Below are 14,624 nucleotides of genomic sequence, written 5' to 3'. Positions count from 1 at the left end.
GGGGTATTGAGGGGGAGGGGCTGTGGGGTATTGAGGGGGAGGGGCTGTGGGGTATTGAGGGGGAGGGGCTGTGGGGTATTGAGGGGGAGGGGCTGTGGGGTGTTGAGGGGGAGGGGCTGTGGGGTGTTGAGGGGGGCTGTGGGGTATTGAGGGGGAGGGGCTGTGGGGTATTGAGGGGGAGGGGCTGTGGGGTATTCAGGGGGAGGGGCTGTGCGGGGCCCCACGTGGCCACTCCACAAGCTCCCGGTCACGTGAGACCCAGTGGCTTCCGGAAGTGAGGCGGTTCGGGCGGAAGTGAAGCGGCGATTGAGCTGCAGCCATGGATTACACCCGAGTCCTGTCCATGGCCATCGACAAGGGCTCTCACGGGCAGTTGGCGGTGAGTGTCCGGCCTCGGCCAGTGTCCAGTGTCACCCCCCCCTCCCCCCAGCCCTTGCTGGCCCCTGCTGACCCCCGGCGCCGGGCCCTGGCCCCTGCTGACCCCCGGAGCCGGGCCCTGGCCCCTGCTGACCCCCGGCGCCGGGCCCTGGCCCCTGCTGACCCCCGGCGCCGGGCCCTGGCCCCTGCTGACCCCGGCGCCGGGCCCTGGCCCCTGCTGACCCCCGGCGCCGGGCCCTGGCCCCTGCTGACCCCCGGCGCCGGGCCCTGGCCCCTGCTGACCCCGCGCCGGGCCCTGGCCCGCTGACCCCCGGAGCCGGGCCCTGGCCCCTGCTGACCCCCGGAGCCGGGCCTCGGCCTCCTGTACTCCGCTGTTTGAGACGTTCCAGTGGGAGTTGGTTGATTTAAAGAGTAAAATCTCTCCAGTAAATACATAACCCGTTTGTGTGAGAGCCAAACGAGAGGCAGCACAGCACAGCCTGTGTGTGTGTGTGTGTGTGAGAGAGAGAGAGAGAGAGAGATGTAGTGTCGGTTTATATATGGGTATATTTACAATTCACTGTTATATATGTTTTATATATATATATAGTGTGTAAGTGTATACAGTATGTAAGTGTGGGTACATAATGTGTGTGTGTATGTATATATATATAGGTCGGCCAGGGATTGCCAGACGAGGTCCCATCTGCCTGTTCAGGTGGACATTAAAGATCCCACGGCACTACTTGAAAACAGAAGGGTTTTTACCAAGTTTCCTGGCCATCAGTTCCCCCAGATACAATGGTCATTCAACTTCATGCTTTTTGCGGGACATGCTGTGTACAAATTGGGAGTCCTGTAGCTCAGTGGTTAGAGGACTCGCTTTGCAAGCGAGAGACCTGAGTTCACTTCCAGGCAGAGGGCGAAACCTTGGGCAAGTTTCCTTACTCCACACAGAGCCTAATAATAATCCCTCCAAAACCAAAAACAATAATAAATTGGTCATTTTCAATCTACGACTGTTTGTGGGACATTGCTGTGCGCAATTGGCTGCCGCATTCGCCCACAAATATACAGTCAATTCACTTTACAGTGTGTTCTGTGAAGCACTTTGGGACGTCCTCCCGACGTGAAAAGCGCTATATCAAATGCAAGGATTATTATTATTATTAAATTGGCTGCTGCGTTCTCCCACAAATACAGTGACTACACCTAAGTGGGACATACTGTACACACAAATGCAGATGTGCTGTGCCGTGATATAATGAATTGTCTTGCTGACTTTTGAAAATGCACTGTATTTATACCCCCTATATGTATACTATACAACATAGCTGATGTGTAATGCAATGCAGAGATTGTCTGTATCATTTATTTTTGGGAGAGTTAGGAGGAGAATTGCTAATTCTAATTTCTGGCTATCTGGAGACTGAGTTGAGTACATTCATTGTTTCTTGGCAGAGCTGGGGTAGGAGAGAACAGGGCATCTGGTGACTGCTCTCAGGTCCAATCAGTTGCAGAAGAGATGCTTTAGTCTTTGAATGCTCAGCAAATATTACTCTACTCAAAACAAGGACCGATAGGGGTGTGATGTTTTGTTAAATACTCTGGAGACCTCATGTAAGATGCACATGTTCATCACAAAAACATTTGGCTCCATAGAGATCGACTGGCTTCTTACTTAAATCAGTCATGTTGTGGGATTAACTGAACCAGTTAGATATGATTGCTGTTTTTAAGATTCTAAGGGACTAGATAATGTATACCATGACAAGCTGTTTGATCTTGTCCAGAATGGTAGAACCAGAGGACATGGCCTGCGATGAATAGGGTTAAATTTAAACCAAATCTGCAAAACCCTAATTCAGTGAGCAAGTAGTAAATATGGAACACAATCGCTAGGGAGACGGTGGTAGCAGAAAGTGTTGATTCTTCAATACTAAATTAGATGGATTTCTTTTAGGAAATAATATTTTGGCATACAGTATATGAGTAGTTCAGGGTATGACATGTGAGGATGGTGGAAGATGAACTGGATGTGCCTTGTTCTATTTTCACCTAGCATTTCCTAGGTTCCTAAGATGGGTGAAATGAATGAAAATAGCCTTTGAACTCAGTCAGTCTCCAGGCAGACACAAATTAGAATTAACAAGCAATTAGCATTCTTCTCCTACAGTAAATGCATCCAAAAGTTGTGATGTCTCATTTTAGTGTCATATTTGCAAATGCTCCAATCACTCCGACTCGTACATAGTTTGTACACTTTACAGTGAAGTCCTGTGATGTTCTTTGAGATGTTTTGATGATCTTTGAGTTTGATACAGTGCTTTATCATACTGTTAAACCACTTCAATGGTTTAAATGGTTAAATCACTTACAATGGTTCATTGTAAGGTGTAGTCACTATATTTGTGGATGAAAACAGCAGCCAATTTGCATGTCCCACAAACAGCCATGAAGTGAACAACCATTTTATTAGGGGCATTGTTGGCCAGGAAACTGCAGAAACCCTTTTGTTTCTCAAGTAGTGCCGTGGGATCTTTAATATCTAGCTGAACAGGATTTCAGCTTTAACATGTCACCTGAAAGATTAGCAACTTTGACAATGTAGTGCGGTTCTAGCATTCCACTGGAATGTCAGCCTAGCCCTAGACTAAGCTCAAAGGCGCTATTACATTGAAGGATTAATGTACACTTGAGAACCCGAGGACAATAAGATGCAACATATCTGTAGGACAGCAGATCTGTCTATGTCGTTTTCCTACAGTATAGCACTGGAGTGTCTGTGGAGCCCATGGTCTCGATTCTTGACTGTCAGGGGTGGTTGAACCCACATATTTAAGACCCAGAGATGTGAAAGCTACCAGCTGAACCAGGAGAGAGATTGAGTGATTGGAGAAGAAAGACTTTTAATACACATTTAGGTTCGCGTTAAACTATTCAAAAGTAAAGTGAGTTTTTCTCCCTGTGTCCCGGCCAGCAGTTATTCTGATTAATTGCTCATCCACCTGTATGTTATATGGCTGCTGCATTTACCTAACAGAAAGCACTACACTTGACGGTAATCACTGAAATGTTTTAAGACATTTCATTTGAGAGGGTAGCATAAAATACAAGCTATTTCCTTCTCTGCCCACACACCTAAACACAGAGTGTATTGGAGTCTATCAGCCGTGTTGATGCTTGATGTTGTGTGAGGTACCTCAGACACATTGTACCAGAGGATCTCACATACACTCAGTATGGTTGTTCATGTCAGATCTTTGGTCGCAGGTGGAGTCAGATCTTTGGTCCCATGTGGAGTGTATGTGAGGTCCTTTTGTATAATGTGTTGTAGATGTTGGTATTGCTTTCTTTTGGTCTCCAGTGTAAATATTTTTTCCTCTGGTTCCTTTTAGGGAGCAGTGTTTGTATACAAAGTGTGCTTGTGTTGTCTAATGTACGTAAACATAATTGGTGATCGGAATGGTATGCTGAATCTATGGATCAAGTATACTCTGTAATGAACAACCACATCCACTTCAGGTGTTATTTATACTAATACGTGTCCACAGTCTGGGAATGGCATGAACCCAGCATTGAAATGTTAAGTTTGTTGGTCTTTTATTTTGTCCATTTCTTCAGCTAGTCCTGTTGAACAGCAAGATTGTTTCAGTGAATTGTGTGAACATTAACTTCTTGGCAAGCTCCAACATGCAGCAGTACAGAGTGAGCGGAAGTCACTTTGTGCTACTGCACTTCCACCAATAAAACTGGGTATTGGAAGTGTGACTTTAAAAGTATGGAGCACCTTTTGAGTTTCATATGTATTGAATATTGCAGCTTTAAACTATTACTGTATGTTGTAATGAAGCAGTCTCGCACCACCCCCATTTGTACCGGTGAATGAACGGCTGGGTACAACTGTGACTGGCAACTGTTACACTGAGCTAGTTTGGCATCCAGCTAGAATGGTCTTTGACTGCACAGCAAAAGGCAGCTGCGTACACAGCACTTTTTCCTTCATGAATACTGCAGAGGCAAGCCGCTTTCAAGCTATTGTCTGACCTTAAAGTATTCAACTGTGCTCAAGGTTTTTTTTTTGCTCAGGTGAACGTGACGTTACCACGAAGCCCTCTGTAATTCTGCTTTTATTTTATTTACTGTGCTGGACTAGCCTTGCAAGTGGCCGATTGTGTTTGCAGGAGGTGTGGTTGGTTACGTGGACAGTTAGCTGCAGGGTTCTTTGCAACAGGGGGGGGGGGGGGTCAGAATTGCAGTATCCCAGTACAAAATCTGTTTCTTCTTCAAAGATTGTTTTTAAGGCTTTTAATTTTTAGCCACTTGTGTCCCCCCTCCCCCCTGACTTTTGAATAATTGTGTGACTGAAAATTCCTGCAATGCTGCCCTTTTGGATCACACTTTAGTAGGGGGTCATTTAGAACTGCCAAAAGTGGCTTCTCCGAGCTCAATTGGGGAATACCAGCCCAACACAAAATCGGAATTACCCCAGTAACCCACGGGAGTAGCTTTCCACACACAGCCTGAAACGGAGACTTCGCTGAAATCTAACCCATCTCAAAAAAGAGCCCCACTGTAGCTGTTCTTCAGTATTCCTCCATTCATATCTGTACCTCAAATAAGAATGCAGGAATACTGCAAAGTTGACATCAAGATTGTCGAATTGTTGAGTAAGTCATAAGTAACGCTGAGCTACAGCCATGTTCATTTGCTCAGTGAGCCAACGGCTGGTAGAGCCTTACTGACATGACAGCCTTGTGAGCTGCGACAGTTGGTCCTAAAATAGTTGCAGTGCCTCAAACCAACTGAAGTCCAAACTGCTACTTGATATTTGGCTAAGCGGCTGACTAGGAGGATGCAAATTACAGCAGCAGTTCATGAATCTTAAATAGTAGCAGAAGTTGACTCCAAAAGTGACCACAGTTACTCAGGATACATCGAGAGAAGCTAGCTTCATGTACCACTCTGTTTCATTACTGTACATATAGTGTGTCCTTTTACACTTTGGCCATGCAACTTTACAAATCCTATGCTTCTTGATACTTAATGTATATTGACATTATTCGCTTTATGGTTGGCGTGAAGGTGTTTGGCCACCATGTTTTCCTACTAATACAGTCACTACATGTCCTGGTGAAGCCCTTTGAGATGTTTTGACATTATAGGCATTGTATCCAATTCAAGGATTATCATTGTTAATAGTTCAATGAAATGTTAGTAATTTTTTTTATAGCAGGATACTTTTTTATGAAGTAAAGCCCAGAAGCTTAATTTTGTTATCAGCAAATTTGAACCTAGACATAGTTACCTTGTTGAAGATGACATCCTATGCTCTTGAGGTCAAAGCTTAGTGTTTGTTAACATGGTTCTTTACATTTCCTTTATCCCTGATTTCACAGCCAGTAGCTGGGCAGATGCCTTGCTCTAGGCCTCGATCCATGCCACACTTCAGCTGCGCGATGAAGCAATAGTAATCTACAGCAATATAATCGCTAAAGTTCATTCCTCTCTACAACAGTACTAAGAAACACAGGGGAGGAGGGGAGGAGGAATTGGACATACAGATTTGGTATTTCTAGTATAGCAATACAATGTCTTGTCTCTAAAGTTTTTTTTATAGTATGGAGGGTTCTGCTGACGCGACATACATATTTAAGGTAATGGGGACCGTCCTGTTTGCTTGTCTAGCTAGGACTGCTTTCAGGATTGAGAATGCATCTACACAAGACTGCCTCCAAATCCCACTGCTGCGACAACGTGCACAATGTCTTGGATTGCAGATGGCTTTTCTGACTTTGCCAAGTCTCATCAGAGCAAGTGCAACCCTGGGGAGATGCTGCTTATCTCTACTGTACTGTGTAACATGTAGATATGCTCCACAATAAACAGCCTCTGAAAGGACCACCTGTTCATCTGAAAGGACCGCCTGTTCAGTGTTGCTATTTCAGCTCACAGAGTTGTTGAACTGTCAGATTTTGGGTTCCGGGGGATTCCCCTGACTTGGAGGGATTCCACCCCGATTTAGATTTTAATAACATTACTGAGGTTTATGCATCAGTAGGTGTTGTGGAGAGTTTCAGTCTCGGTAGCGAGAGGCTTGTGTTATCGCAGCAACACCACTGACTGATTTCTGTGCAGGTTTCCTGGAAGATGTCACAGTGAAAACCGTGTGCTATTCAACAACAACTTGCATTTATATAGCGCCCTCCACGCCGGACGGCGTCTCAGAGTGCTTCAAAGCGCTATTCCCAGAGCTGGGGTGTAGTGCGCGTTGTGTATCCCAGCAACCTTTCCTTCCTGTTCCTGCACACTTGCGTGCGCACGTGCGCGCGTGTGTGTGTGTAGTGTATTTATGTGTGTGCATGGGCAGGAATATGAAAGATGCTAGGATACACAGTTATTTACTCCACTCCAGGATCTTCTGTTTCAAATACCACCTCTTGTTCTTCAGGCTACTGACTCATTTGACTCATTCTGTGTCGTTTACGGGATGAATTCACAGCAGTTCAGCTCTTGCCTGTGCAGTCTGTTGTGTAACCTTGTTGACCCAGGCACATGTAATGGCTGTTTAGACTCCTAGGATCTGCCTCTGTCAGCATGAGGGCCCCCGAGTCCTTGACGGAACAAGAATTCTCTTTTCTTCATCTTCAGGGAACTCCTTTCGACGTGAGTTCTCTCACCCGGCAGATTTGTTACTCGCCTGCTTATAAACCCAACTACTATGTAGCATTCTGCCTCTCCGAGGTATATCTCAATATGCTAAGGTGGTACAGGTTTGTTCAAGAAGACCAGTTTTACTGGCAGAACTTATCTGGGGAAATAATAAAGACCTTGATGATCTTTTCAAAGTGTCTAGAACCCAAGTGATCCATCATGCATTACACCAAGGTTGAAGAGAGCAGCAGAGAAAACAACACGAGTCAAGGTTAGACGATAGCAGCTTGGGTTTAAAAAGCCTGTAGATTAGATGAGGAAGAGGCAGCTGAGTAGCTTTGAGGTCCGGGAAAATTATTCCTGATTTCTGAGAAGGGGACTGTGGGAAACACCATTTTCATGGACAGACAGACCATGAGTTGGCCAGACCATTTTCACGCGTGTTGACAGTTTGGTTGTTTGCCTTTACAGAAACGATACAGCCTGTCAGCGAAACCTTCCAGAAAGGATCCGCAGAAGAAAAAGGTAGAGTCTACTGCCGTACAAGCTTTCCTCAAACGCAAAGAAAATGAGCAGAAAAGCAAACGTAAGTGTGTCGCAGATCGACTTCGTCTACGCTAGTGGTGTGGCCGGGAGCCAGTTCCAACACTGAGTTGGATCTTCTCAAACATTGTACTCTGATTTGTATTGTAGCAGCTTTTGCTTTGTACACTCCATAAGCAGTTGTTGCTGTGGATAAAAGGGTAAGAGGCTTGAGGAGATGAGATTTATTGGTTATCCTTAAAAGCAGTGTTTGAACTCTACTAGGGTGGTGGTGGAGGAACATCTGTCTGTGATGCTAACTGTCAGCTTGGCTCAGGTGTTACTGCTCCTGGCTCAGAAGGTTGTGGTTTCAAGCACCTGTCAGGAGATGATTTCAATGTTTAGGCTGACTTAATGTCGTATGGGGGAGCGCTGCAGTTTTGTCAGTGACGTCCTTGAGATGAGACCTTAAAGCAAGGTCTTGTCTGTCTGTACATATGATACAATGATAGTGATCGACAAGAAAAGATAGTTTCTCCTAGAAATCAATCCACCAGATTGATTGGTAATTCACATCATGGCTTTTTGTGGGACCTTGCCCTGCCTAAAGTGGCCTAAGTATTTGTCTAAAATTTTTTTACAGCAATTGGGACGTCCTCCCAATGTGAAAGGCGCTCTATAAATGGAATCTTGTTGTTGTTGTATTACCAAGTGTGTTGATGATAGCACCTTTTTGGCGAAAGGTGAGGACACCAGTAGAAACAATACAAAAGGTGCTATCAGCATTTCTTAGTTGATCTACACTGAGCAGGGCTAGTATTTAATTTTATGTGTTTGAAGAGAAAGTAAGTTTGGAGACCATTAGAGTTCCCCAACATTATACCTGTTGGGTACAGGTCATGTCTAAAAATTATTTTCTCCCTAATCAAGTATTACAGGCTTACAGGGGTTGTGTAAACTGGCAGATTGTTTGCTATAAAGCCCTATTTCTGTTGGCTGCATCTGAGCTATGCTGGAGAGCTTGTATCTCGGACAGAGTGCTGTTGGCTGTGATAGCTGCTGTATGGCCTGCTTGTCTATGTGCTCTCCCCGGGGAACTGGTGCGTGTGGTCCGCAGAGAGAGGAGGGCAAGAACTCGACTAGATGCCCAACAGACGACTGATTTGATCCTAGTGTTGGGAAGATGATCTTCACTGCGCACCTTAACCTGGTGAGATGTCAGCCTCGCTCAGTTCATAGCGCTCTCACTTCTGAGTCAGAAGGTTGTAGACTCAAGTCCCACATCAGCACATAGTCTAGGAACACTTCAATGCATTGTTGGAAGTGCTGATCTTTCGATGAGGTCCCATCTGTCTATTCAGAGTCCAGTGTTATTAGAGATCCATTTGCACTGTTTCTCCCGGTGTCCTGGCCAGCAATTGCCCCAGAAAAAATTAACTTTATGGCAGTTTGCGGGACATTGCTGTGCGTGAATTGGCTGCCAACGGACACAAAAGAGAAGGGGCAGGATCTGCTTTGTGTTTGGAAAGATCCTGTTCTGAGATTTCATTCAATGGTGTGTGCATTGCCTGAAAGGGTGGTGGAAGCCGATTGGATACCAACTTATAAGAGAGAAGTAGATAATTATTTGGGGAGGACACGTTTGCAGGGCTATGGGAAGAGAGAAGGGAGTGGGATTGAATTGGATAGCTCTTTTTAAAGAGCCGGCACAGACACAATGGGCTTCTATGCTGTACAATTCTATGATTCTACGTGCTAATATTTACCAGCATGAGGAGCTTTCAACACGAAAGGGGAACTGGAGAGCTTGTTCAAAAGAGGATGTCTGCTTTAGTTGACATTCAAGGTTATTAGAGTGTGATTCATTGGCAAACCAAGGTTTTGTAAATAGCACATTCCATGCAGACCTTGGTATATGCTTCCCACAAGTGATTCAGGAACTTGTTGCAAGACATTAAACATGAGGCATAACCAAGCGATTGCTGCTTGTTCGAACCAGTAAACTCACTCAAATTCCTACTCAGCTAACTGTTCGAATTAAAGCAGGTGCCCAGTAAAACGCAATGGCTTTGTGCTGGATCTTGTTTTGTGATTACTCAATAACTGTTATCTTTCACAGAGCTTATAGAAAAAAAGAAAAAGGATGAGCTGATGGCAAAACGGGTTGAACTCAAGCATGACCGTAAAGCCAGAGCGATGGCAAGCCGCACAAAGGACAATTTCAGAGGCTACAACGGTATTCCTGTGGACGAAAAGGGCAAAAGGATGGGTCCTGATGATGATGAAGGGAAGGGGAAAAGAGTGGATCCGTGTAATGATGAAGATTATTATTATGATAAGGTACAGTTGGAGGAAGAGGAGCCAGAGATGGGGGAGGAATCTGAAGAGGAATTTGAGGAGCAGTGGAATGTGCGACCTAAACAACATAGAGAGCCAGAACGGTCAGCTAAAGAGTATAAACCACACAGAGAGTCACACCGACCAGGTAAAGAGCCAAAGAAATCTTGTCAAGCGGCAGTCGTGTCCAGAGAGGCTGGGAAGCCTAGAGAGGCTGGGAAGCCTAGAGAGGCTGGGAAGCCCAAAGCACCAAAGAAACCGCCCCCTCCGCCCATGAACTTCTCCGATCTTCTGAAGCTGGCTGAGAAGAAGCACCTGGAGCCGGTGGAAATTAAAGTGGTTAAAAAAGTGGAAGAGAAGCTTCGCACTGCAGAGGAGCTGAAAGAACTGGAATTCTTGGAACGAAAACAGCACAAACAGAACAGCAAGAGGAAACCTGAAAAGGAAGTCACCTCCTCGTACTTGGGCAGCTCCTCCAAGAAAGAGCCATCGACAAAAGACATCAAAACCACAACCTCATCCAAAAGCTCAGCAGAGAAATTGCCTCCATTTAAAGGAAGCAGCTCAGCATCCCCTGCTCAGGTGGTTAACAAGAGGCTGAAAACCTCTTCCTCTAGTGAAAGGTCTTCGTCCTCAGCGCCTTGTAAAACACCTGTGATTGAGAAGTCCAAACCCTCGGTCACGAGCGGCCACTCAGTCTCTAAAAGCTCCAGTAGCAACAGTGGGAGAAATGCGGTGAGCAGCAGCTCAGTAAAACATGGGCTTAGCTCCAACTCACAAAGCAAAGGACTCAAACCACGATCAAATGGAAGCCAGCCTGCACCACCCACGAAGGACAGGCAGAAAAAGCCCGGTCTCTCAGCTTCATCATCAGGGAAAGGTTCAGGTGCCTCTGTTCAACAGGATGTTTCTGGTACTGCAGGCATGTCGCACTCCAAAAGCGTGCGCGCTCCAGATCCAGATCGATCTCGAGGTACAAATGGCTCAGGCCAGCCCCGACCAGGCAGCTCTCAAGCCAGTGGCTCAGGGGCCCCTCGTGTGAGTAGTGGAGGGAGCTCAGGCCCTGGGCGACTAAAGGTTATGAGCAATTCTGTCGCTCCACGGCCCAGTCCTGCCCGTGACTCTAGCCCTGCCCGATACAAGAGCATGGGCAGCTCGGGATCAGTGCGACCCAGGAACTCTTTAGGAGCTGTGCCTGGCAGCACCCAACAGACAGGACCTGAACGGTCTGGGAGCGTGAAAGTGCCTGGGCCTGGAAATGCAATTGGAGCACCCAAACCCAAGTGCACTGTAGTTTCGGAAACCATATCTTCAAAAAGCTTCGTCCCACGGCCCAGCAGTGGACAGATGAGACCACCGGGAGCTCGGCCAATGATCCGACCGCAAGGTACTGCCCCAGAATAACCTTTTATTGTTGGGCAGCTCTGACCTTTTCCTAAGGCCACAAGACCAATTTCTTAACACTAGTCCTGTGGAGTCATGTAGCTCAGTGGTTAGAGCACTCGCCTCGCAAGTGAGAGACCTGGGTTCGATTCCCGGGCAGGGCGAAACGTTGGTCAAGTTTCCTTACTCCACACGCCTCTGTTTATCTGGCAGTAAGTAGGAACCCGGTTGTTAGTTGATTGGCGAATCTCTTTTCCGGGGTTAATAATCCCTTCAAAAAAATAATAATAATTTGGTCATTCAATCCACGACTGTTTGTGGGACACTGCTGTGCGCAATTGGCTGCTGCGTTTCGCCCACAAAATATACAATCAATTCACTTTACAGTATGTTCATGAAGCCCTTTGAGGCGTCTCAAAGACGTGATAAGGTGATGTATCAAATGCAAGGATTATTATTATTATTAAGTCATTTATTGCAATATATATTGTAGGTGGTGGGAGGTTGGAGCTGAAGAATTGTAGTTTGTCATGTGTTAATAGACCATCCTACAGAGTGTTCAGTAGCACAGAGAAGACAAAGAGGGGACCTTGTGGACTTCCTTTTGATTTCTGTGGACAAAATCTTACTAGTAATTTATTAATTTGGTGATTGGCTCCTGCAGAAAACCAATGCTATTGGTTTTCTACATCTCAAATCTCTGGAACACTCCCTCAATCCCTCCGCCTTTCAAATCCCGCCTGAAAACCTTCCCTTTTGACCGTGCTTGTAGTCACCACCCCCATCTTGGGATTCTCACCCACCCCCGACTCGAAGTCAGGCTCTGCCACTGTTAAGCGCTCTGAGGCATGGAGGGTGCTATATAAGTACAATTTGTTGTTGTGATGCTGAATCATGCCCTTGTGCTCTAGCTCCTCCAAGGCCACCTTTACCTACTGGCTACAAGCGAAGGCTGGAGGATGAGGAATACGATTCTGAAATGGAGGACTTCATTGACGATGGAGGAGAATCCCAAGATGAAATCTCAAAGCACATCCGTGAAATCTTTGGATACGACAAGAACAAGTAAGCCTAACGTCTCTGCCATTAATCCCTGGATTCTCCCTGTAATATCTATAGACAGAAATTGGTCGTAATTTAACCAGCATTGTATCCTCACTGCTCTACACAGAAAGCATTGCTTTGTGCAAACTGTAGGTTTATTTGGAAACCTTCTTATCAAGTACTGATAACATGATTTGCAGTTCCCGTTTCACCTCCTGTTCTGTGGTTAGGTCATCTGATATGTCAAAACTGCAACTGTCGTATTTTGTGACGTGAGGCCACGCTGGAGCTCATTACAGAGCAACCGGCAGAGGCTGTGTATGTTTGAGATTTTAACTGCTTACATTAAACCAAGCAGAATGCTGCTTTGCAATCACGTTCATATCACACCTTTCACTTAAAAGAGAGCCTCAAAGATACTCAGCAAATAGAGGACTGGAGAACCCTCTTTATTAAATAGCTGTTTTTGTCTAATTTTCTTGTTCTGCTCTTTCCTAACTAACTTAGTTTAGTCGGTGGCTTGTTGATTTCAATTTGAAGATTAGTCTTACTGATTACTGTTGAGTGTTGCACCTTGTGAAGCTGGCTACACTATTATTATTATTAATAGTACTATAGCACCACAGGCTTAGCTCATTCACAGAGCCAGTCCCTTCAGCTCTCTAATGTGCTCATGTATTGCCCGCCAGGTACAAGGATGAAAGTGACTATGCACTGCGGTACATGGAGAGCAGCTGGAAAGAACAGCAGAAGGAGGAGGCCAAGAGGTAAAGTGATATTAAACAATCCTTGCCTTTGATATAATGTCTATAACACAGAAATCATGTCAACTTGCTGAAAGGGTGGTGGAAGCCGATTCGATAACAGCTTTTAAGGGAGAAGTAGATAATTATTCAGGAAGGACAAGTTCGCAGGGCTATGGGGAGAGAGCGGGGGAGTGGGATTGATTTGGACAGCTCTTTTAAAAGAGCTGGCACTGTCACGATGGCCTGAATGGCCTCCTTCTGTGCTGTATAATTATGATTCTAACTGTTTGATAGAGAATTACTATTGAGGGTAGCAGAGTTTTACTCACGGGGGGCAAGTTCCTAAAAGCAGCAATGAAGTGAATGGCTAATTTAACTGGAGGTTCCATTGTACAATGCAGTATTGTGCTGGGGGTAAGGAGAACAAGTGTTCAAACGTATGTTTGAGGAAACTGCTTTAATATTGCCTATCTTAATCTGAAGGTTTGAGATGCACACCGTTGGAACTAAGTGTTATTTTCAACAAAATTACTTATATTTGATACAGCGCCATTCACATCAGGAGAGTGTCTCGATGCGCTTTACAGGATTTACTGTAAAGTGTAGTGACTGTATTTTGTGCACAGAAATGTTCCACAGCAATGACGTTTGAGGGATTATTGGCTGGGACACTGGGAGAGAGAAAGTCGCTTCTCTTTTCGAATTGGGCCATGGGATCTCTAACATCCACCTGAGCAGGCAGACGGGACCTCGATTCAAATGCCACATCCGAAGGAGAAAGATTGTTAGAAGCAAGAAGCTAAGTGTGTGACGACTGCTCTCCCTGTCTCCTCATCACTTAACACACATTAATGCCATTCTGTCTCTCTTTCACCAGCTTGCGGATGGGGATCATGGAAGATGAAGAAGAGTTGAGAAAGGAGGAGGAAGAGCTGAAAAGGAAAGTGATGAGAGCCAAGAGGAAGCGACTTTAGTTTGTCTTAAAGACATGACATTATTTATTGTTTATAATTNAAAAAAACAGGCTATTTACAGAAAGTATATACACTAAACTTAAAATGGGAGTTACTGCATCATTCATGAGATTATGTAGACTTGGCAAACCAATACTGGTAACTAACGTCTGAGTACGTCATGGAGAAAACCAAGGATAATTCACATCATTAAATTATTTGGGTCTATTCCATTATGAATGGGGCTCAGCACTGAATGTGCCCTTCATTTAAATAGACCATACTTTTAAAAATCTCTTATAGGGAGGTGGGGAATGCAAGAAGGCAGTCTTAACTGGTCCCCATGTTGAGGTGTGTACTGCCAGGGATTTTACATTGTCAGTGTAAAGGGGATCGAACGTCTGATCATGTATCTTAAATTATGTACGTAACGTGAACAACAAAAGGTTTTCAGTGTCACTGGCTTGTGCTGCTGGATGAGATGCTAGCTCTTTCTTTTATTTTGCAAAAGATTCCTAGGATAAACCCTGTTTAATTCCCCCAAAGACCCCACAGCTGAAAATCATACTATAGATCTCAAGCTGTCTAGGTTAGTGCTGGTGAAAGGGTGAAATATCAGTTGCTGGTA

General features: G+C 45.2%; 1 protein-coding gene across 2 annotated transcripts; it reads left to right on the top strand.

Moving 5' to 3' along the window:
• Positions 1-266: 266 nt before the first annotated feature.
• On the top strand, positions 267-14,056 carry spty2d1 (SPT2 chromatin protein domain containing 1). Of its 2 annotated transcripts, XM_007887446.2 has the most exons (6): positions 267-379; positions 7,483-7,597; positions 9,653-11,257; positions 12,165-12,318; positions 12,987-13,064; positions 13,921-14,056. In XM_007887446.2, the coding sequence occupies exons 1-6, from the start codon at positions 320-322 to the stop codon at positions 14,015-14,017; spliced, it is 2,109 nt and encodes a 702-aa protein (XP_007885637.2). In that variant the 5' UTR covers positions 267-319; the 3' UTR covers positions 14,018-14,056. The 2 variants fall into 2 exon arrangements, with proteins under 2 accessions (XP_007885637.2, XP_007885638.1); XM_007887447.2 differs by lacking the exons at positions 267-379; positions 7,483-7,597 and adding an exon at positions 8,427-8,743.
• The last annotated feature ends 568 nt before the right edge of the window (positions 14,057-14,624 follow it).

This window comes from Callorhinchus milii, unplaced genomic scaffold, assembly GCF_018977255.1.
Source record: "Callorhinchus milii isolate IMCB2004 unplaced genomic scaffold, IMCB_Cmil_1.0 Scaffold17, whole genome shotgun sequence".
NCBI classification, from domain to species: domain Eukaryota; kingdom Metazoa; phylum Chordata; class Chondrichthyes; order Chimaeriformes; family Callorhinchidae; genus Callorhinchus; species Callorhinchus milii.
Note: the sequence above shows the minus strand (reverse complement) of the source record. Positions and strands in the feature narration are given on the sequence as shown.

Coding starts and splice junctions, on each gene's coding strand:
- spty2d1 (XM_007887446.2), top strand. CDS start 320: ATGGATTACACCCGAGTCCTGTCCATGGCCATCGACAAGGGCTCTCAC. Junction 380..7,482: donor GCTCTCACGGGCAGTTGGCG/GTGAGTGTCCGG, acceptor TTGCCTTTACAG/AAACGATACAGCCTGTCAGC. Junction 7,598..9,652: donor AAATGAGCAGAAAAGCAAAC/GTAAGTGTGTCG, acceptor TATCTTTCACAG/AGCTTATAGAAAAAAAGAAA.